The 23,359-nt window shown below is 47.2% G+C and overlaps 1 protein-coding gene across 3 annotated transcripts in view; it reads right to left on the bottom strand.

Annotated features, from left to right (window-relative positions):
* Positions 1-11,286: 11,286 nt before the first annotated feature.
* Positions 11,287-23,359, bottom strand: part of OXSM (3-oxoacyl-ACP synthase, mitochondrial) — a 33,928-nt gene continuing 21,855 nt past the window's right edge. For all 3 annotated transcript variants that reach the window (XM_078663963.1, XM_078663962.1, XM_078663964.1), the window contains one exon: positions 11,287-15,007. In XM_078663963.1, the coding sequence (XP_078520089.1) occupies positions 14,605-15,007 (403 nt within the window). In that variant the 3' untranslated portion in view covers positions 11,287-14,604. The remainder of the gene's footprint in view (positions 15,008-23,359) is intronic.

Genomic DNA, 23,359 nt, shown 5'->3' on the forward strand with positions numbered 1-23,359 from the left:
AAAGCTATTTGCTTTGCTATACAATACCATTAGCAAAGCAAATGGCTTTAACTTAATCAAAGGCGAGACCTATTGCATTTTCAATGCTTGTTTAGCCTTAGCGCGGTTCACGGCACTCATGTTTTATTTCAGGCTTCACACGGTTCACCGGCGCTTGCTTACCTAATTTAGTGCGGAATAGATTATGTGACCCTCAGAGGACACACAATACCTCCGGAGCACGCGTATTATGCCAGCGAGCTGCCTTGTCAACCAGCCTTGAACTTAAAAAAAAAAAAGATGCGAGTATCTGCTTGTTTCTGATGAGTGCCGATGCTCTCAAAGTACTAGCGTTACGTCACCCTTGAGAAGCTCTGGTACTCTCCCTCTCAAAATAAACAAGCATTTACAATGCAACGGTTTCGCCTTTGCAAAAGTTAGAGCTATTGGCATTGTAAATGACAACATTTTTATTTATGTGTTGGTTTTGAAAACAGATAAATAAATGGCATTGTCATTTACAATGTCAATAGCTTAATCTCTCGCAAATGCCACACACACACACATTATTAAGGGCTCTCTTATTTGATTTTTGTCTGACCCTGAATCTATTGTCATTCTTATAAAAAACGTTATATGTTGATCATATGCAGGTGGGGTCTCAGGTGCCTGTCTATAATGTATGTAGAAATCGTGCTGTAGTCATATTTTGGTTGAATCTAGCCGAATGGTCACTTTCTCTCTTTGGTATACCTATTCTATGTGTGTATGTGAAGACAGAGGCACTGCTGTTGCATTGGGTGATGCTAATCAATGTGTAGAGCCGGGTACACTGTTGCTGACTAAGTAGTATCTTCCTGTGCATGGGAACTCCAATTGCAACTACGAAGAGGTCCATTTTGGGTAAACAACAAATCAATGTTTCTCTTTAGCTAAACTCAGGCGTACCTAAACTTTTGATATGCATCCAATCTTTCTATCTGTGTGTACAAATGCACATCAAGTAGAGGGGAGCAGGGATATAGACAACGGATTTCTCTCTTTTGGGGGTCAACATGTCTCTTCACGTCGCCAGAAGCGTGAAGACGCTTAATTATAACTCAGAATTATCAGGAAACAGCCTGAAGAAAAGTGCCAACGCTCCTGAGACTTGTCGTGCCAGTAAAGACTGTGTATTGCATATACGGGGTGTCATCGGGATAAGAGGGAAGCGGGGGCAGCACAGCTGAACTCCTGGGTCCCTTTTGGCTCTCGAGTGCGTCACTCACTGATCGCCGCCACGTGCCGCGCGCCCTTGATATGTAATAATTAGAACACTCCCTGGTGTCGGTCGTGCTTCTGTGGGATCCAGCTGTGCCACCCCCACCTCACAGCTGCTGCGAGGAGTGGAATGGTGTCTGAGAGACGGAAACGAACGGGCGCCGGCGCGGGTACTGATGGCCCTGCTGCCCACTGAGGAGTGCGGGGAGGGTACAAACTGGTATGAGAGGGTCTGGTGCACTATGAGCGGGCCACCGAAACTGCGACTCTACCGGCAGCGGAATTTTCCACATAATTATGGATTTTAGCGCATTTGTTGCATTTTCCATTAATGAGGTGGAAACTTTGACAATACGGTATTTTCATATGTGAAAATGGCACAATTGTGAAGTTCTGCTGCCTCGAAACGGGCCGCGTTATGAGGCATAACTAGCTTTTTCTTACAGCATAATCCGGCGAATTCTGCCACATAAAAGTGTGCCCTCCTCTTTCGCATAATTCCGGTGGCCCTGACTATGGGTAATATTGTGCTGGGGCAAAGAGGGCTGACCTGAAAAGTAGACAAGCAGTGTTTTGTGCGGGGGACTAGGGCAGACTGAAGATAAAGAGTGTTATACGCAAACGAATGCAGAACTGCACATACACCTGAGCCGCATTCCACTGGCAGACATAACCTACTGTGCCCTATGCCGACACCAACGCCTTACTATGGCACGAATTAAAACAAACACAAATAGAAACATACATTATAAGCTGCATCCTCAACATAAATACAATTAAATGGCATTGGGTAGCTGGAGATGCAGCTCTTAACAGTACAATTTACACCCCACTACACACACATACATCCTCACTCCCAAGTGTGGCCTCTTTCAGTTGAAAAGGAGGACTTTTTTTGACACTGGAGTGACGAACACGTTCACTTTATTTCTCATGGATGCACTGGGAACCGCCAAGAACTGCGAAGCTGTCGTGATTTTCCCCTCACGCCCCAGCTGCTAATGTGTCCTATTTCGATTTTCCCCGGCGTTAGAGGAGACACAGCCTGGCCGGGCCGCGCCGGATAGGAAGTTTCCGTCTCCTGCCTTCAGAGTAACTAAAACCTCCTCTACTGACGGACCCAATCGTCTAATTGGAACTTGGAAACCACAAATGAAGTCATCTGTCCACTAGCTCGTGCAGCAGACTCCCAGGAACACTGCAAATATACTCTGAAAAGGATTGTGTTTTAATTATAGCTCGAATACGAATAGTGTCTAATTTAAGACAAGACGCTGTTTCTCATTAATAATTAACCTTCACAGCATGACCCGCTATGATTAGGCACAGTGCCTAGTGTTCGAGAACGTTTTCAAAGAAATAACAAGTCAGGTCCCGGGCCGGCAGCCTATCACAGCGCGGCCCGGGAAATGACGTCACGGGGGTGTCCCGGGCCGGCAGATTCGGGGGCGTGTTTTTCGTGCTCTCCCCTTCCCATTGGCTGGAAGGTAAAATTCCAGCCAATGGGAAGAGGAGAGGGCGTGACTTAAAAAAAGACACGGAAACGCCCCCGAATCGCGTTTTCAGGGGAAAGCGTGATTGACAGCCTCTGTCTCCCAATGGCTAGCCTCCATTTAAGGAGCTAGCCAATGGGAGACAGAGGCGGGACCAAAGCCCATATGTAGGATCATGAGATTTCGCCCTGGGCGGAGCAACTGCTACGCAGTTGCAACGCCAGGGCGAAACGTAAAAAGCTCCGGTTCTCAGTACCGGCCCAGATAAAGCACTGCTGTCAACTGTTGGTGACTTCAAGGTGAAAACTAGATGAGCGACTTCCCCTCTCCCTGTCGGGGCTGAGCAGTGTTCCGGAGGGGGAAGAGGGGTGTAGAACAGGGTATATTTTAAAGAAACTGGGTCCCGCTCCTTACTCATGGCTCAAACGCCAATCATGACTTTCAGACAGGGCACCACCTTCCTGCAGCAGTGGTGTAGAGATCTCAATCAATCAATCAATCAATCAGAGTGCATGTAAAGCGCGCTACTTACCCGTGAGGGTCTCAAGGCGCTGAGGGGAGGGGGGTGCCGCTACTGCTCGAAGAGCCAGGACTTGAGGAGTCTTCTGAAGGCGAGTAGGTCTTGGGTCTGCTGTAGGTGAGTAGGAAGGGTGGTCCAGGTCTTGGCGGCGAGGAAGGAGAAGGATCTGCCACCAGAGGTTGTTCGTTGGATGCGGGGGACAGCGGCGAGGGCGAGCGGAGCTGGCGGGAGGAGGTGTAGAAGCAGAGTCTGCTGTTCAGGTAAGCTGGACCGGCGTTGTGGAGTGCTTTGTGTGCGTGGGTGAGGAGCTTGAAGGTGATCCTCTTGTCGACAGGGAGCCAGTGCAGGTCTCTCTGGTGGGGGGTGATGTGGCTGCGGCGGGGGACGTTGACGATCAGTCGGGCGGAGGCGTTTTGGATGCGTTGTAGTCGTCGTAGGTGTTTGGCTGGGATTCTTGCGTAGAGTGCGTTGCCGTAGTCCAGTCTGCTGCTGACGAGGGCCTGTGTCACAGTTCTTCTTGTTTCGGTCGGGATCCACTTGTAGATCCTGCGGAGGGTATTGTAGCAGGAGGAGGAGACGGCATTGACATGTTTAGACATGGAGAGGAAGGAGGCGAGGATGAATCCTAGGTTGCGTGCATGGTCGGTGGGTGTCCGTGCTGTTCCCAGTGTGGTCGGCCACCAGGAGTTGTCCAAGGCTGAGGGGGTGGGTCCGAGGATGAGTACCTCCGTCTTGTCCGAGTTCAGCTTCAGGCGGCTGTTCTTCATCCAGTCGGCGACGGCCTTCATTCCCTCATGGAGGTTGGTTTTGGCAGTGTGAAGGTCCTTGGAGAGGGAGAGGATGAGCTGGGTGTCATCGGCGTAGGAGATGATGTTGAGTTCATTAGTTTTCCCGTCTCCAGAGCCTTTTGGTAACACATGCGGAGCAAAATGCGCATATGTATCCAAGGGGTGAGAAAACTATCTAGTGTGTGACAAATCACACATCACAAAAGGTGCAATCGGGGAGGAGCCAAGCCGGCGTCGAAGATGGCCGCCCAGTCCCCCGGCTCCGTGTACCATCTCCTCCTGAGGGCGCCTTCTGCCTGATATCCTGATTCGGAAGGGCACACACGGGCGCAGGAGCAGCTCCGGTACTCGATGGCGCGTCCCTGAGGTTTGTACCACCTCCACACGGGGAGAAACGGACAGCGGCGTTTGCGGCCCGAGGCAGCTTGAAGACCGGGGACTCATCTGGACTGCAGGACCGGCCATCAATTGAACAACAACGGCCACCAGCTGCAGTGAGGGGCCGGTCGGCTCCGGATCGAATCGGACCGGCCGATTTTCGGATCGCTCGCTCAGCTGATTGGGGGCATGAGTTAGAGATCGACCCTTCATGTTCCCCTGAGTCGTTTGTGCTTTTTTGGGAACTTTGCTCGCTTGCCGCCGGGGACCGTGGTGAGACCCGTCCCGCGAATTGCGGGAGAATCCCGAATTTGAGCCCGGCCGCGTTTAATTGCGCGGACTCCCTCGGCGGCTGTGTTTTGGCTACGTCTCCACTGTTTGGGTGCCCTGCTGGTGATACCATGACGCCTGATGCCCTGCTGCGCGTGCCCCGGCCCCGATCTAGGATTGTGCTTCCTCGGAACGTAGCGAGGGGAGCAGAGTGCTGCATCCGTGAAACCGAGTCCCGACCTGATTTGCATCCTATGGAGGAAGGGAGCTTGGCAGAACGGGGCACGTAGCAGAACTACATCTTGGCGATCTCCTTGCTGCCCTAGCTGACCTTCGCGATACCTTGGAGCAGGATGCCCGTTCACTGGGTGATAAGCTGGATGATGTTGTCTTTGTGGCGGAACTAATGAGCCCGGGTGGTTCGTGGGCGCACAGTGGGATGCTTCACTTCTTACCCAGACGTGACAATATGGCGCCGGCTACTGATATCCCAGAATCCGGGACACGGGCTCTCGCGCCATCTCCAGTTGGTGACATTCGTGATCTAGAACTATCCGTGGGCTCCTGCTCGGAACCGAGCGATGGACTTTCTTTCCACGCCATGCTGTTGGTATCTCTGGTTCTGCTCCAACCACGTTTTGACAATGTGACGATCTTTCCCTGCTCTGCTTTGCCGATTGCGATGTGGCAGTCATGTTATTGCGTCAGATTGGGTCCATCACGCTGGCAGGAAACGGGCTCGGATGAGGTCCGATCGCATCGCAGCACTACAGAATTGCTGCTGTCTGGGTTTGCTCTGATATTCCTATTCCTTACGATTGCGGATTTGGAGTGCGACAATTTGGTGGGCCATCGTGGTATGCGCAGGACAGGACAAGGATAAATTATGTTTCCTCCGTCTCGATACTTCCTGCTTGCGGGTTTATGGGGGATGTGTGGCATATTGTCTTCTTTGTTGCCATGCTGGGCTGATCCTGTGCCTAGTGCACTGTTCTATTGTGCTGCTTTTAGCGGAGGTGTTTTACGTCCTGTCCGCATACGTTATTTGCAGAGGGAGAGGCCGGGGGACTGCTGGAGGGCTCCCCTCCGTTTTTCATTTCTTTCTTTTCTTCCCTCGCTTGGGTTCCTCTTTTAGTCTAGGTGGGTGGTAGTTTCTTTTCTCTCTCTTCTAAATCTCGGGTTTCATAAAATGGGCGACAGGCACTCTGCTGAGGGGGAGGCCGTAGCCGGAGGCAGGGGTGCAGGGTGGGGGGTATTCTCTGTTTTTCTTTCCCTTTTTCAGTCTCTAGGGCCTCTTTTTCTCTCTTGCTCTGCTTGGCTTTTTCTTTCCTTTCTTTCTTTTTCTTATCTTTGGGATTCCGAGTAGTAGGTGGCTTGCCGGATGTTCTTATGTCTCAAGCCAGTATGGGGGATGTTATAATAGTTCCTTTTTAGGTACGGCGGGCGTGTGCTGCATTGGGGGGCGTAATGTACTATTTGTTGTCTATCCTGTTTAATGCGCGTTAGTGCCTGCGCCCCGCCTGCAGTGGTCCCGAATGTGCATATCCTGATTTGTGATGTCCCCTACCTCTGGTGTTACTAGATTGTATGACATCGGATCCTGTTCTATCTCTGAACTTTAAAAAAAAAAAAAAACCTCTCTTATCCTGGTACCACTATGGTGCGACAGTATCCTGGGTGTTGATGTGGAATTGAGGAGGCGGGATGTATGTGTTTTGACTTATTGATTTGCATTGACCGTCTCTGTGATAATGGCCGGCTGTGCTCTTGCTGGCCTGCAATTGTATTTGCCTTATGTCACAATAAAGGTTTAAAAAAAAAAAAAAAAAGTGCAATCATTTACTAGGAGTGACTGGCAGATTGTTGGCAGATTGTTGGTGGGCCACTTGTGCGAGGGGGGCCATGTAGACGTTGAACAGCGTCGGGCTGAGGGATGAGCCCTAGGGGACGCCGCAGATGATGTCGGTGGCCTCGGATCGGAAGAGCGGGAGGCGGACGCTCTGGGTTCTGCCGGAGAGGAAGGAAGTGGTCTAGTCAAGGGCCTCCTCTTGGATTCTGGCTTCTAGGAGGCGTGTCTTTAGAGTGCGATGGCAGACCGTGCCGAAGGCGGCTGACAGGTCCAGGAGGATGAGGGCTGATGTTTCGCCGTTGTCTAGTTGGCGCCTGGTGTCGTCTGTGGCGGGGATGAGGGCTGTCTCGGTGCTCTGGTTTCGTCTGAACCGGGACTGGGACAGGTCCAAGATGTTGTGTCTTCCAGGTGGCGGGCCAGTTGCATGTTGCCGATTTTCTCGATGACCTTAGCCGGGAACGGGAGCAGGGAGATGGGACGGAAGTTCTTGAGGTCCTTGGGGTCTGCCTTGGGCTTTTTGAGGAGGGCGTTGATTTCAACGTGTTTCCAGCTTTCCGGGAATGACGCTGTTTCGAAGGAGATGTTGATGATCTTCCATAGTTGGGGTGCGATGGCAGCGTCTGCTTTGTTGAATATGTGGTGTGGGCACGGGTCTGACGGAGATCCTGAGTGGATGGAGTTCATGACCTTGCATGTGTCGTCGTCATTGACGTTGGACCAGGAGGTCAGGCGGTTGGCGCTGGTGGTGTTCACAGGGGAGGTGGGGTCTGGCGTAGTCGGGCGGTCATGGTGTTGAAGCGGTCATGGATGTCAGCAATCTTGCGGTGGAAGGAGATGGCTAGTGAGTTGCACAGTTCTTGTGAGGGCGGTATGTCGTTCGCGTTGGCGCTGGGGTTGGAGAGTTCCTTTACGATGCTGAAGAGCTCTTTGCTGTTGTGTGCCTCGTTTTCCAGGCGGTCTTTGAAGGAGGGTCTCTTGGCTATTCTGTAACTAAATGCAACAAAATTACCCCTGAGCAGCACATTGAAGTCTCGTAGTGTGGGGAGGGGCAAAAGGGCGGTTGGACATTAAGGCGAGGGCCTGGCCATACAACAGGCAAGCGGCCACAACAGACTGGCCTGCTGGGTCCTGCAACATGCATCCCAGTTGACTGACACTGCCCCAGCCCTGGTCTCAGACTACCCAGGCGTTCCCCTATACTCCTTTCACTTCTAGGCCCCAGAACACACAGAGGGCTTGCGAGCCTACAGACCCAGTGGCTTCATCCCATGCACTGATCGGCCAGCTGAGACAACACAAGCCCAGTAATCTATGCAGCACCAACCTCTTCTGAATGAGGCAATAGGTAGCGCATAGAGCTGAGCCAGAGGTGCATAGCTTCTAGTGTAATCACATGGGTCACTTCTAAATAATTCACTCTGGCGCTGCTGTTGTTTGTCCCGTTCAGCTCGTCGGATTGTGTTGTGTGCAGCCCCCCTCCCCTGTCTCACCCTCACAATGTCTGCTACTCCTGCTCATTGTTTTGCCGCTCAGTAAGTGCCTGCACAGATTGGGGTAGTGGCAAGAGGCACTGTGCCCTGAGTTCCCGGATGATCCGTGGCTGCCTGCACCAGGAGGCCTGCATTGTTCTCAGAGCCCCACCTCTGAGAGGTGAATCACTCTCACACACAGTGCATTCCACCCCCTCCCTTCCTGCGCTCTCCCTCTCTCTCAGACATGCCTGGGGTGGACAGGGGGAGTGGGCACAGGAGAGGAGAGCCCGTGCTGCGCTGGAAGGCAGGGCTTAGTCAGACACACACAGGGAGAGGGTGTGAGACTCCGAAACAGGGCGGAGGAGAGGCAGAGGAAACGAGGCGGAGAGGCAGAGGAAATGAGGGGACGAGACAGATAGGAAGAAGGAGCAAGAGGCATAAAGTGAGGAAGAGAGAAGAGGTTGGCGACAAGAAGAGCAGAGGGACAAAGAAGTGGGAAGAAAGGCGGAAAAGACAGGAGGCAGAGAACGAGTCAGAGGAGAAAGAGGTAGAGGAGGGAGAGTGAAAAGAAGCAGTTTCTGAAAAGCCCCTTCTTTCGGATCTCAGTATTCTTAAGTTGAGTAATAACACCTGGTAATTACAGGAACGGACAGGCTGCAAAACTGCATTATGAAACGTATATAAAAGAGGAAGTAGACACACACAAACAAGGCAAACGTGAGTTCATACACAAAAATACAAACAAATAAATAGGTCATTACTTTGCTATTAAAACCTTAAAATTAACGTTGAAAATCTCCAGAGCAGCTTCCTATAACTTCACCCATTTTTAGTAGCACAAAAAAGGATGTAAACGATTTTAGTTCTCGCCTACGCAGCGCGCATGTGCTGCATAGGAAAAAGACCTGTAGCCATCGCTACGGTTTTTGTCCCAAAAACGTGCATGCGTTGCATTGCCTTCAATGGCACATTTGGCGATTCCCTTGCGGGAGCGAGCTTTGAAACCATATGGTTCGTGCTCGCTCCCACAAGGGAAACAGGCACAGACCCCCTCCTCTCTCCCCTCCCCCTGCTGCCGCCTCCTCCTCCTCTCGTCAGCGCGAGCCACGCCCGCTTGTTTCATTTCTCGCCTTCTTTCTCACCTTTCTTCCTCTCGCCTCCTGCTGTAGCCTCCCTGTATATTCTTGCTCTCTTCATAAACTGTTTATCATTTTCGAAGCGCTTTTTGTTGAATTTTTGCTTTTCCCATTCTTTACCGATGTAGGCAGATAACGTTATGGAACTACGGTCGAGCATAAAATGATTTGGCCAAGATCATACATGGTGGCTGGGTTATGTGCGCTTTATTTAAAAAGAATAGTGTATTTTGTTAGTACTTTTTGCCACGTGTAAGCTTTTTTAGCTCCGTAAATAAAAGGTGTTGCTATGTTCCCACTCCCCCTAGTTGTTACTCGTATTTACCCCATCGTGGACGGTGAAAGAGGGAAACTGCTGGGATATGAACCTGGGATTTACAGGCTATTGTCAGATATAATATTTTCACCTTTCCGATGGGCAACATGTTGTATGCTTTTCTGGTCAGCCTCTTGACTGTGCTGTTGAAAGGGCGAATCTACCTTACAAGGATTTGAACCTGTGACTGTGTAGACTGCACACTGAGCCTACATTTTTGGCAAACTGTTTATGTGCAAAATACCGTTCTGGTTGTGAAGTGAGTCTTTCAGCTGTGGGGTTGAAAGGATGATTCAGTACTGCTGTGATTCCAACCTGTAATGCGCAGACTGCTCACGGTTCTGAAATTGTGTGGGACTGTGCATTTTGTGTTTACATTCAGGAATCGTATCGTATAATATAGGCAGAGTAATGGTAAGATCCCAAAACTTAGTGTTTTGCAGCAAGAGGCCACATATTTAAGTAGTGCTGAAGATTTGAGAACGAGTGCCGGGTGGACATTACACACGCCCGACTAAAATGGGAGATCTTGTATTACTTTCTGATTCAGACAAATCATTGCTGAATGAAAGTCGAATCAATTGCTAAAATACGTTATATGTGCATGTTTCCTCCTAAAAGTAATTTGAAAAAAGTTAGTTTTGAGGAAGCTTGTTGCGATGTGTATGATCGGAAATTTGCCCCCTAAATATTTAATTCATCGATCGTTTGTAGCAGGAGCTTTCTGACAGTTCCTTCTTTAATGTTAGTGGCACAGTTTAGAAGGTGTGTGCAATAACTTGAGAGGCAGGGTGTGTGAAACCGGAAAATGTGTACTCATATCCACTTTTCACAATGGTGTTGCTTCGAGGGAGCGCACCAATGGGCAGAAAAGTGTCACTCTGCAAACAGTTTAGATGCCTGTGTGGATAGAGCTACCCCAGATGTCTAAAAAATCCCACCGGAGGGAGAGTGGGTCTCCCCGGGAGAGAGAGATTTACCTCCCTGCCAGGTGAGCATAGATCATCCTACTCCAGAGAGGATTTGTTGTTAGAGAAGGGAGTACTGCTCTATCCAGCGCGTGCGCACCACTCGCGGGTGAACCCCTCCGCCTCTCTCTCCCGCTGCAGCGCGAGGTTTCAATTGTCTCACACATTTGCTCTATTGCTTCAATTGGTTGTGTTTTCATGTTCTCGTTCTTCTTCCTTTTCTTATACTTATACCTTTGCAGCCCTTCCTCTTTCCTCATTTTATCTGTTGTAATCCTGTCGCTTCTCTTTCTGTATCGCGTTGACTCTCTCCTTGCTTTACTTTCCTTGTTTAGTTACTTTCCTCAGTCGTTCCCTTGTCTTTCCGTTTCAATGTCAATCTCTTCCCTTTCCGCCCCCTTTTCTAAGCCCCGTCCACTTTATAGCGCAAACTTGACCAAAAGGTTTTGGAGCACTTTACATAAGGACCAGTTATGTTGCACGAGGACACATTCATTTTTAGGTCTCGCCTGAGGCAGCGCGCATCACTCAGCGCCACCACAGCATCACTCAGCGCCACTCAGAAAGACCCGAGTATCATTCAGCATCACCTCAGCATCGTCTCCGCACCAGTCACCGCCACCACCACCACTACCAAGTCAGCATCACTCAGCACCCCCTCAGCCTGCTCTTGAAATCTGGCATATGTTGATTCTTCCCTAGCGTCTGGCCGCTGCTAGTGTTATAATACAGGTACTAGTTCCCAACCTTCATCCCCCGATTGTTTATGCCCCCTCAAAAAAAAAAGCTTTAACAGACAACCATTGGAATAGGCAGAAACAAGTTGCCAGCATTGCAAGAACAAAAAAACTGAGGACTTTTTTTATTGTAAATACTTTTTTTAATATGGTCGTTCAGTTGTACATAATGCCTTCTTGGTCATATATACGGTAACAAAAATGGTTCTGACACTTTTTTATTATAACTTTTCAACATGCAGCACAGCAGCCACACTTCTCTACAGCACAGCTTGAAAACATTGGCAAAGTCAATAGCTCTGGCTAAACACTTATAAGGCCCCAAAGGCGAGACCTATTGGCTATGCCAATGCTTGTTCTTTTTGCGGCCCTCTATAAAATAAATTCCAGACACTTATTTTACCCCTGCGTCACAAACCGGGATGGGCGAGAAAAATAGACACCATAGAAGCCAAATTACAAAAAGGGACTGAAACCTTTAGTCGGACACAAAAAATTGCAGACAAATCGATGTATTAGTCAACCGATTTAAGTGTATTTTCCGATCCCAAAAAACAAATAAAGCTCTTCGGCTATACCGTAGTGTATCATATTTTTTCTGTTTTCCAGTATATAGAGTATTACTGTGGACAAATAGCGGCTATTTTATTCTATTACTATTTGCACAAATTGTCCTGCAAGAAAATAATCTTAAATATGATGGGTGCAGCGATTCAAGACACTTTTAATGAGAAATGCGTGGACTCGCTACTCATATATAAAATATATATAAATGGTCCATATTGTTAAAAACACTGATTGCGGACAGTCTCATGGGAGCCCCTGTTAATAAATAAATTATACATCCTAAAAATAATTTCAAAGTAAACAGACAAGTGGATTTCCCAGATGGCTGGGAACAAATAAAGCCTAAACGGCTTCCTACTTTTATATTTACAGCAAACTCATTTTGGAAGGTAGGGCGGACTGTAGTAACCAAATTAAAGCTAAAATGACAAGAATCGTTTACAGGCAGTAACATTTGTGTCGAGTCCGCCTTCTGGAGTCGCGCAGCCGAGCCCCAAAAAAAAAGTCCCCTGAGTGTCACGCCGCCAGTGAAGCATCCAGCCCTGCGTGCACAACTTCTGCCCCACCGGGTGCACATCGGAATCGTATCGATTCCAAAAGGCTCTTGCCATGGCGAGAGCAGCGCATAAGCACTGCTAACGCCAGACGAGACCTAAAAAGGAAAACACAGCACAAACAAAAACGTTGTTCTGAAAAGTCAAAATCGATTTTGCCTGCCGTAGACCCTGCATGAAAATGCATCCCACTAATAATCCCATTCTCGTCCCAGGAGTCAAGCAAATCTGATACTGTAAAATAAACAGCATGGACCTAATTCTTCAGTAAAATCTGTTGTTAAATACACCACGCTGTGCTGCTTTACAAAAATCAAACATAAATAAAACATCCCGAAAATGTATTTTACTATGGATCTGTTATGCACGAGCTTTTTCTGCAGAACAAATGGTTTACAACATTAAAAAAAAAGAAGGCTGCATGTTTGAAGCCTTGCTGTTGTGGGCAGGGAAGCAGAAGCACACCATCGGACAGACACTGTGGCGCCATACCTTCGCAGTGGATCCCGGCTCTAGCAGTGGACGCACTGCTGCCCCGGCGCCCTCCTGCCCAGTGTCCAGACATGGCAGCATGGATCCAATTCTGCAGTAAACTCAGTCGTTAAATGCACAGCACTCTGCTGCTTTACAAAAATCAAACAAATTAAACATTCCGAAAACATTTTTTCCTATGGAACTGTTATGCGTGAGCTTTTTCTGCAGAAGCACACCATCGGACAGACACTGGGGCGCCATACCTTCGCAGCAGATCACAACTCTAGAAGCAGGCGCACTGCTGCTCCGGCGCCCTCCTGCCCAGTGTCCAGACATGGCAACAAGTCCTGACCGGGAGCGGCCCGCAGCGCTGTGGCAGGTCTGGGGAGACAGCGTGCGCCGGGCGCCTGGGATCCAGTGAGCGCGCTTGCGCCGGGCGGAGCCCCGAGGCCCCGCCTCCAGCCCGAACCACAGGGCCTGGCCCGGCGGCAACAGCTGGGGCTGAGGTCCTCGGAGCGAGCGCAAGGTGAGGCTGTCAGGATATTAAGGTGACATGTCCCTCCCAGCCTGTTCCTGCTCCCGCAGGAAGCCTGTCAATGGATGCTGCTTACACTTATCTGCGGCTTTGATCTCAGGCGAGCACTAAGCTAGCTCAAACATGAAAGGCCAGTCCGAGACCTGCGTGTGGTCTCACTGGTCCGCGCTGCTGTCACGTCAATGAAAACACTGCTAATGACTGGAATCGTCACATTATGTGCGCTTTATTTGGATCACCCTCCTCTGATTTTGCGAAATGTAAATCGCCACCTCTGCGATTGTCCATTGATCCAGAGTAACTCCGACCCCCGCGATGGGACAGAGAGCATGACACCTCCTGACACGTTAGTGAAAGTAACCCAATCCTGGAATGCAGCTGGCACACTGCGCGCCGCTGCTCCTCCGCTCGCTCCCGAGAACCATAGGCCATGGGAGTAAACGTTTAGAGGAAAGGCGGGACATGCACCCGTCTTTGGCCATTTGCGTGCTTTCATTATCGAAAGCCACACGCAAAGGCCAATGGAATGTGTGGGAGGAGTCCGACCCACACGCAGAAGTCTCTGGGAAGTCTGGAGGGATTTCAAGAGGTCCAAGATGGAAATACTCCCTACTACATATATGGACAATTGATAGCAGCTTGGAGAGTTGAAAGGACATCTGAACATGTGTTTTATATACTCAATGGTAACCCATGACTCTTGCTTGCTTACAGGCATCTGGGTCTACAGCAAAGGAGCAACACCGCCCTGCTAGAAGATCTACGTCTACAGTAGCCAATCATAAGCATCACAGAACCCATGTACTCACACACCCAATGTCTATAGCTCCCCATCTCTTGGGAGAAGCCTTGTATAACTGCTGTTCTAAATCGTAACATGAATACATTGCGGCATTTCACCAACAGTCAGTGTCAACCACAACTGGAGAACTACTTATCTGTACCTCACACACCTGATACTGTGCACAGCCATATTCCCCGAACTAGAAAATTGACATGGTGTGGCCTTATAAAGTAACATAGGATGAAATACAAATGGAAGTGATGTACAAACCAACTTAAGTGAGGCAGTAAGATACTTTGGATCTATGCATATCAAGCGCCTGGATACCCCATTGGGTGACTAGCCGTCCTTTATAAATCCTGATCGATTGATGCATATGATCTTCTGATACCCAAGTCTCATGGCTTAGATTTGGGCTACAATCGAGGTACTTGAGGGGGCACTGTCATTTTGTGCCAATGCCCGCAAGTACCGCCACCAACGGGCACTTCAACAGTTACAAACCAAGAGCAAGCAGAAACAACCTATACATTTCCAAAACACAGGGAGGCATTAGTGCCACCAAAGCCAAAGGAATTACTGAGAGCGATTCGCCTTCTCTCATTGTCCCACTTTTGTGCTACGAGTGGCACATAATTCAGATCAAACTCTGGGGCTGTCTTGTCCAGGTTGAGGGTGGGTGGGAAGGTGCCGTGGTAGCAGGACAGAACGGTGAAAGCAGCCTCGATAGCCCCCGCTGCACCGAGCAGATGGCCTGTTGCCCCCTTGGTGGCAGACACAGCGAGGGAGTAGGCATGTTCTCCAAATAGCCTCTTGATAGCTTGGTTCTCAGCAGCATCACCTAGTGGTGTTGATGTGGCATGTGCATTAATGTGGCCTATATCTTCTGGGGAAATTCCAGCATCTTTGATAGCGGATGCCATGCATCTAAAAAAAATTATAAAAAGATATGAGATAAAACATAAGACAAAAGATAAAACAACTTCCAAGGACGAATCTTTACACATGTTCAACAATTTCGTGCACTTGTGCCCTAAAATATTAAGTAAACTACAACAACAAATATTGTGATGAATATCAAGGCTTATGATCACGATTTTTGGAATCACTAACCTTTTCTTTAATTAAAAAAAATGTTTTAAGTGAAAAAAAGAAAAAGAAAATTGATATTCAGTGCAAAATAATGATTACAATCTTAAAAAATGCATAAAGTAAAAACTGGTTGTGGCCTGCAAATGGTCTGCTACCTCCACTAAAGGCGTTTTAAGCACCCCTGGATGGGTGAGAATATGCTAAGAGATGAAAACCAAGGACCCAGAGAGTGGCAGATCCTGGAGAGGACTGACAAAAAGTCATCTAATGCTAGTCCCTCTAAGTTAGAGTGGTGTCTGAAGGAGTCAGCAGGAGTTTCTGGAGGTCTTGTGAAAGAGTGAGAAGGGTGCCCATCAGAGTACCTGCTCTGAATGAAATGAAAGCACAGGCTAGGGCCAAACAGGAGGACTGTCCTGGCAGCTACAGAGGGGACCAAAATGAACAGAGTACCCAAAACGTAGGGGCTCCACAGCTAGAGAGAAAGGAACTAACAGGTGGAGAAATAAAGAGAACTGTGAGGCTTCCCTTCAAGCTTGCACATTCACCCAGGACTACAGCAGCAAGAAAGGGCATCATGATCACCTGAGAATGGAGCTCAACAGCACAACTTTTTAGGGAAAGATTTGAGGTGGAGATAGTGACTCCGCTACCATGCACACCTCAATATGAAAGCCTCCCAAAGCAAGAACAGACCTCTTTAGTCCCAAAGGAGTGCAGCTAACAAATACAGAAATATCGAGGCACAAACAGACACATTCCGTGTATGTATGGGTGGCTATGCACCACCTGATATGGACATGCTGATAATGCTTCAACGTATAGACAAGAATGCAACACTGATGAATCCAAATTCAGATGCATTACAGAACACTGTGGTGTTGTTGGCTAACAGAGATCAGCACTGTGAGATGCACAAACACCACTAGAGTAAAAAAATAGCAGCGCACAAATTTGTGTAAAGTGCAAGATGCAGTGGCACAGCGAGTGGTACAAAACCAGAGAGGCATAGAGCAAAGATCAGAAAGGATGGAAAACTCCCACAGAGCTAGAAATATTAGAATAGTATGCACCCCAGAGGACAAAGGAGACAGAGACTTGGCAGGCATCTTGATTTTATGGCTATCTGAGACTCTTGGTAAACCCTTAAGAACGTTAACATTGGCCTGGTACGTAGATATCTCTGGCTAAACCCGTGAATGCCTTCTTTGCCCAAACCTTCACCTAGCCCCACGATCACTATACATCTGAGAGATGAATAACTGAGGTACACCATTCTACATGCACCAAAAAGAAAATGCAAAGTACTAATGGGGAACAGTCTTATTTGCCTCTTTCACAATTATTCTTGCGACAGTGAGGCAGGGAGGACAGAAATGGAACCGATTAGAAGCGGGAGCCCTGGTGAGGATTCTTTTTCCAGCTAAAGTATCCTTAGTTAGCAAAGGTAAAAGGTACATATTCTGGGGCGCAGAAGATGCCAACATTTTGCTGCAGTCCTTAAATAAGAAAGGGGCCTACAACTCTCACACAACAACAAGCTTGGCACCTACAGGATCCAGTGGTGGATATGACCAACCAACCTGAGTTCTCCAGAGATGTTTGATAGATGCCTAGAGAGGGAGTAATGATACATAGATACAGACAGCTGTGGTCTATTATAAGTAGAGGTGGGCGAGCCCCTGAAAGCTCGAGCCAGGCTTGAGCCAAAAGCCTGACTCTGGCTCAGCTTGACTTTCTCCTGGAAGCTTCAGCCCAAAAAACAGCTTTCACAGGAGATGATGTGGTCTAATCGCTACAGCTACAGTCAATGCACCATGGGGAGACCAGTTCGAAAATGGCTTGGCCTCAGGATCCCACAAATCTCCCTGTGCCAAAACAACAAAAGTGTAATGTAGTCTGTATCTGTTGTGAAGTGCTCTTGTGTGTTAGGGCAAGGTTCCAGTAGTCTAAAAAACATTAAAATGTATGTTTGGTCTGTTACTCTAAAGTCATCCTCCAAGCATCAACATTTGATGCCAGAAAGAGATATCCATCTAGTGATGGAATTGGAAAGTCTAAAATAGTAACATTTAGGATCAATACCCGTGTCATTGCTTGACCAAACTGTGTAAGTCTAGGCAAATACTTTATTTTACAAGACCTCTTTTTGTCCATTATCACACATGAGAGCAGTTTCAAATAGGGGAGTTAAGAATATGCATTGTCCAAAAACAGCTCATGCTTCTTTTGGTAGCCTATAGCGTTGCTCTGCCTATCGTATAAATCTAGGCCACACATTGGAGGGGTGGGGGGGTGGAGAATGCAGACTGACTTGCCTTTTAGTTCACTAATGGCATTATCATAAGGGTGGGGACAGAAATGTATCTTACTGCATGCTTTAAAACTCTCTCTTAAAAAAAATCCTCTTAATGCAGAGATATAATCTGATGTGCTAATGTGAATTGCTTTCACATGTTGAAGAAATATGCTTTTCTGAATCTTGAAGACACCTTATCATATTCTAAAGTGATGTTTGCTGCATGATCAACATGGCAAATATTTTTAGGTATCGGCTCGTAAGCGGGCTCCTAGAGCCAGAGCCCACCCTTGGCTCGGCCCTCCCTGTTAACTTGTTGGCTTGCCCACATCTAATTTAGAAGTCTTTTTCGCTGAGCTGACTCAAACTGACCACCACCCACTGGGTCCCATTTTGTTTGTAGACACTAGTGGTGGACCTCCTCTTTCCGGTCCCTACCCTTGCCTTCTCCCCTTCTATCCCACCCACAACCTTACATGTTAAGCTTGTTGTGATCCGACTCTTGGACTCCAACCCTGACATTTTGATTTCTTCTCTCTATATTCTGGTGTCCGGCACAAAGCGGGTATGGTGTATTTAAATAAGCTTACAGTACATGGGGAACAGGAACTGAGAATCAAAGACTTGAGGACTACATTGTAGGGGAGTGGTGAAGTGCCTAGAGTTATTGTACTTCATGAAGCTCAGGAATTAAAAGTAACTCACCTTGCCTTCCACCCTTCTGTTTCTCCTTTTTCTTTAAATGGGATGTTATCTTGTGAAATGTTAATATTTGGGTTACAAAAAATGGAAGATGCACGAATGTGGTGCTTCAACGAAATATTACATTCTGGAAGAACTTCCGCTGCTGCAGAACTGGAATGCAGACCTTAGGGTGGTAAAATTGTATTAAGCACCTTAAAGCATTAGAAAGTGGGATCTCTAGTAAAGCAATATGTTTGGGGTGAGGGGCATACACGAAGAAGAACAAAGGTTGTCCCAGGACAAAAATTGGTTTAAATGGTGTTTCTTCTAAAAGGACCCCAAGTAATCACTAAAAGCACTTAGGGAGACAGCTGCCGTAGGAGTTAAAACTCTCCTAACTATGTAGGACAGTTCCTATACTGTGGAGCACAGAGTAATAACAATGTGAGAGGGCCTGACTCATTCAAGCTTTGCAAAGGTGCTAGAAACTCATAGAACCGAGCTTATGAAAGTGCTCTCCTTTCTGAGAAGAATTGATCCTTAAGAGTTACACTACAAGTAAAAAATTAGTCCAAACCAACCATTTGAAGGATGCCAACTTGAGGGACAGATGGACAGTACCATTTGACTTGGTCATTCAAAATTAACTGACAAAACAAGCATTTTCAAACCCAATAGGTGGCCCTTTGGAGTCTATTGACTTTGCAACTCCCGTTTGGCAATACTGTACAGCATCAGTAAGATGCTGTGCACCATGGCCAAAAGTAAATATATACAAGCATTTGCAATGCAATAGGTCTCGCAATAATTAGGTTTGAGCTATTGGTACTGCTAAATATTGCAACACCAATTGCAACAAAATTCTTTAAATTGTAGGCCAAAAAAGTGTATTTATTTTTGTAGCAATGGTGGCATGCTGCGCTTTAGATGAATATGTTTAAAAGTAAAGTGCGCCATACCGCGATTGCTACAATAGTTAATTGTGGATGAGTTAACAATTGATGTGTGCACTGATGGCTGGTGGTGTGTGTGTGCTTGTAGAAATTGTGCACTGATGGCTGGTGGTGTGTGTGCCTGGTGGAAGCGTGCACTGACGGCTGGTGGTGTGTGTGCCTGGTGAAAGCGTGCACTGACGGCTGGTGGTGTGTGCCTGGTGAAAGCATGCACTGACGGCTGGTGGTGTGTGTGGTTGTGTGTGTGGTTATATGTGTGGTTATATGTGTGGTTGTGTGTGTGGTTGTGTGTGTGGTTGTGTGTGTGGTTGTGTGTGTGGTTGTGTGTGTGGTTGTGTGTGTGGTTGTGTGTTGTGTGTGTGGTTCTGTGTGTATGTGGTTGTCTGTGGTTGTATGTGTGGTTGTGTGTGTGGTTGAGTGTGTGGTTGAGTGTGTGTGGTTGTGTGTGTGTGTGGTTGTGTGTGTTGTGTGTGTGGTTGTGTGTGTGTGTCTGTGTGTGTGGTTGTGGTTGGGGGTGTGTGGTTGTGTGTGAGTGTTTGTGGGTGTGTGGTTGTGGTTGTGTGTATGCGTGTGTGTGGTTGTGTGTGTGTGTGGTTGTGGTTGAGTGTGTGTGGTTATGGTTGTGTGTGTGTGGTTATGTTGTGTGTGTGGTTGTGTGTGTAGTTGTGTGTGTAGATGTGTGTGTGCGTGCCTGTGTGTGTGGTTGTGTGTGTAGTTGTGTGGTTGTGTGTGCGGTTGTGTGTGGGGTTGTGTGTTTGTGGTTGTGATTTGTTGTGTGTGTGTGGTTGTGTGTGCGGTTGTGTGTGTGGTTGTATGTGTGGTTGTATGTGTGGTCGTGTGTGTGTGGTTGTATGTTGGACATATTGTATGTGCCTGTAGAGTGTTGCCAACTGTAGGGGCAGGGAGTACCACAGACGGAAGCACTCAGGCATCGCCCTGCCACAGTAGCACCCCCGAGATTGAACACAATAGCGAGGCTTTGTTATCAGTGGGGAAAGTGCACAAAGGACAGGACACGTAGGAAAGTGCACAGAGGTGGTGCATTCACGGAAGTGCACATGGGACGTGCACACAGGGCAGTACACATACAACAGTGCACAGAGGTGGTGCATTCAGGGTAGTGCACGCAGGGCCATGCACACAGGAAGGTACACAGGGCGTTGCACACAGGACCATGCACTCATGACGTTGCACACATACTGTTGCACACACAGGACAGTGAACACAGGAGGGTGCACACTGTGCGGCTGGTGTGCAGCTCTTGCGACTGACCGGCTGCATACGAGCTAAATGTACCACGTCTGAACTGTAACTGGAGAAGAGGAGGTGGCCCGTGAGCACGGGGCCAAGGTTGTGTGTCTTACACTGAATAACCTTGCCTCCAAGATAAAGCATTCTGGCTTTTAATGTGCTAATTGCTGACTCACTTATAAGAGGGATTGAAAGAAACTGCTTAGTCCGCTTTAGCCAGAAATGTAGAGACTAAAAACTGTGCCCCCCCCCCCACCTACACAGACACACAACGGAAAGGTGCGGCACGCAAAGCCAATAGGTCTCGCATTTGGGGCCGAAAAAAGTGTTTAGCTAGAGTTATTGGTTTAGCCAATGTGTTTAAGCTGTAAGGGCTGAGACATTGTTAAGTAGCCCAGCAAGTCCTAATTCAATAAACAAAAACAATCCTAGTAAAATATAGTGTGTTTCTCCTGTGAATATTCCATTGCCTGAATAAATAAATATTTTCCTATCACACTATCATGCCAGCTAAGCACAGTCCAAAGTATGTATTGGAAATAAACTGTAAATGCAATCAGCAGTATGTGTTTATTTCCAAAAATCGTTTCTTATATAAAAATTCCAATGGTTGGGCATGTGTTGTTCTAAAATATAAATACATTTAGAAACCTCAATCCTGTCAGCTAAGCACTTTCACAAACATATATTTAAAATAAGTCACAGTATTCAAATGGCCCTTTAGCAAAAGGAGGAGATACCGTGATATTACGTGTGAAAAGCTGGAAGGGCTGGCACAACGTCAGTGGCGCAACAAGTTCTGCTTTATGTGCAGTAAAATGGCATAATTAAACTAGCCTTTTGCAAATTTGGCGCAAAGTATACAATATACTAAAATGAAAAACAATGTACCATCTACTGACAGCATGCCAGCCCTTTGAGCCTTTCAGACACAGAACATAATATGTACTCCTTTTGATAAAACAAGCTTAGATGAGGTGTAAACATGTAAAATGTGGTGCTGTTTCTTAAAAAGAAACCATATCACATTACTGTGCCTGAAAGGCTGTAAGGGGTGCGCATAGTTTAGAAAAGTTAACTCCATCAGTTGGATCATGGTTATAGAAACTGAAATTAAAGGCACAAGTGGCTGCCAGCTGTTACATCACCACAAGAGACCCGGAGACTGGGAGTGACATCACTAAGGAAGTGGCAGTGAGCTGGGTGTCATATCACAACAAATGATCCTGCAGGTTGGAAATGGCTGCCAGCTGTCTGAGAGCAGCCAGGACGCAACCAGATGCAGCCGCAGATAAAGGGTGGAATCAAGACCCTTTTGAAGGACAAAGAAATCAAGGGCAGACTGATGCAGCATCTGTCTATATTAAGTTTAGAGGTTGTGACTTAGAAAAAGGTCTACTGTAAAGTGTAAAGTGATGTTGTTGAAAGGGATGGGCTAAAAGGGAGGGGGGAATGCAAGGAGCACAGCTGTACCGTTTGTGATCACTTTTGCGGCCGCTTTGATGTTCTCAGAGGCCGAGCGGCTCACTGAGAACATCAAAGCGGACACTAAAGTGATCACGCAGGCTGACAAATGGTGCACGCGCCCGGCCCAGATCCGCAGGCAGACTTTGGGAGCACTTTTAAAAGCCCCTTACTTAACATCTCGCAGAGTATCGCTTATGCGATAGCTAGGCGAGACCTAAAAAGGTGTAATGATGCATTTTTCTTTATTTACTGTTCCAAGATTGCATTTTTTTAGAAAAAAAAATATCTAGACAAAAAGTGATTTTTTTAAGGCAGAGAGCTGCGGGAAAGGAAGGGAGTTTGACAGGGGAGAGTCACACAAGAGAGAGCAACATGGGGGAGAAGCAACACTCAGAGCGGGGTCGGTATTAGGGGGTCCATAAGCATATAACAGCGAGAGATGAAAAGCACATTCCCTTTAATGGATTGCTTAAAACAAAAGAAAATAAAGTAGTTGCCTAAAAATGAGCAGTGTAAGGGTCTAGCTATCCAGAGAGATGGTAAACAGGATATGCTCCACGGGAGGAACAAACGTGTGATGAAAACCTGGGACTAAGAAAGCAATTGAATAAGAAGCAAGCAATTGAATGTGCTAATAAAGACAATCTGTGGTAAGTGAGGTGCGGACTGAAAGCCCCTGTTAAGTACTTAGTAAGCCAACAATAGACCTTTTGAAACGAGACATCTTATGTTGTCTGGTAGGCTTGACCTAAACAAGCATGTACAATGCAATCGGTCTCGCAATTGCGAGTTTTTGATATTCGCTTTGCAAATGACAATGCCTTTTATAATATTAAAAGGCATTTTCATTTGCAATACCAATAGTTCAAAGTTTTGCAAAAGCAATACCTATTGTATTGCAGAGCGCAGTGTCACTGAAGCGGGTGCCCCGCTCATTATTAAAGTTAAAAAAAAAAAATTATTATACCGAGTGTGGTGTCCCTGAAAAGGAATACAGCAGTATTAAAGGAGCTATTTCTTCCTGTACCTTGGTGATTAGCCTCAATATATTCTGTCTACAACGAGGGACGTCACAATTATGAATTGCAAAAGTGTGCACATGGGAGGAACAGCGTTCTAACCATGTAAGTAGAGTGCAATACCACTTTTTCTATTTTTCTTGATGTATTGCATTTCAGGATGTTCACTGTCATTTAGAACTGTAAATCTCAAAATAAGATTTGAGGGAATTAGGGGCCAGATATACATAGCTTTGTGTTTGTGATTACCTAATAAAGAATTTTTGCGGTTTGGTATTCGGTACTCACAAACAGCGATGTACTAAAGTGCGTTTTACACTGTTTGCGATTCCCGGTGGGTCGCAAATAGATCTACCTCTTTAATATTCAAGAGGTAGGTTGCAATTTGCGACCCATTGGGGATTGCTAAAATTATGTGGATAGTGGCCTGCTGGGGTCAGCAGACCACCATGTCTGTGATTGCTTTTAAATAAAGCAATGTTTTTGTTTTTAGGACTCGCCTACGCAGCGTGCATGA

Source organism: Lissotriton helveticus, chromosome 10 (genome assembly GCF_964261635.1).
Source record: "Lissotriton helveticus chromosome 10, aLisHel1.1, whole genome shotgun sequence".
In the NCBI taxonomy this organism is placed as follows: domain Eukaryota; kingdom Metazoa; phylum Chordata; class Amphibia; order Caudata; family Salamandridae; genus Lissotriton; species Lissotriton helveticus.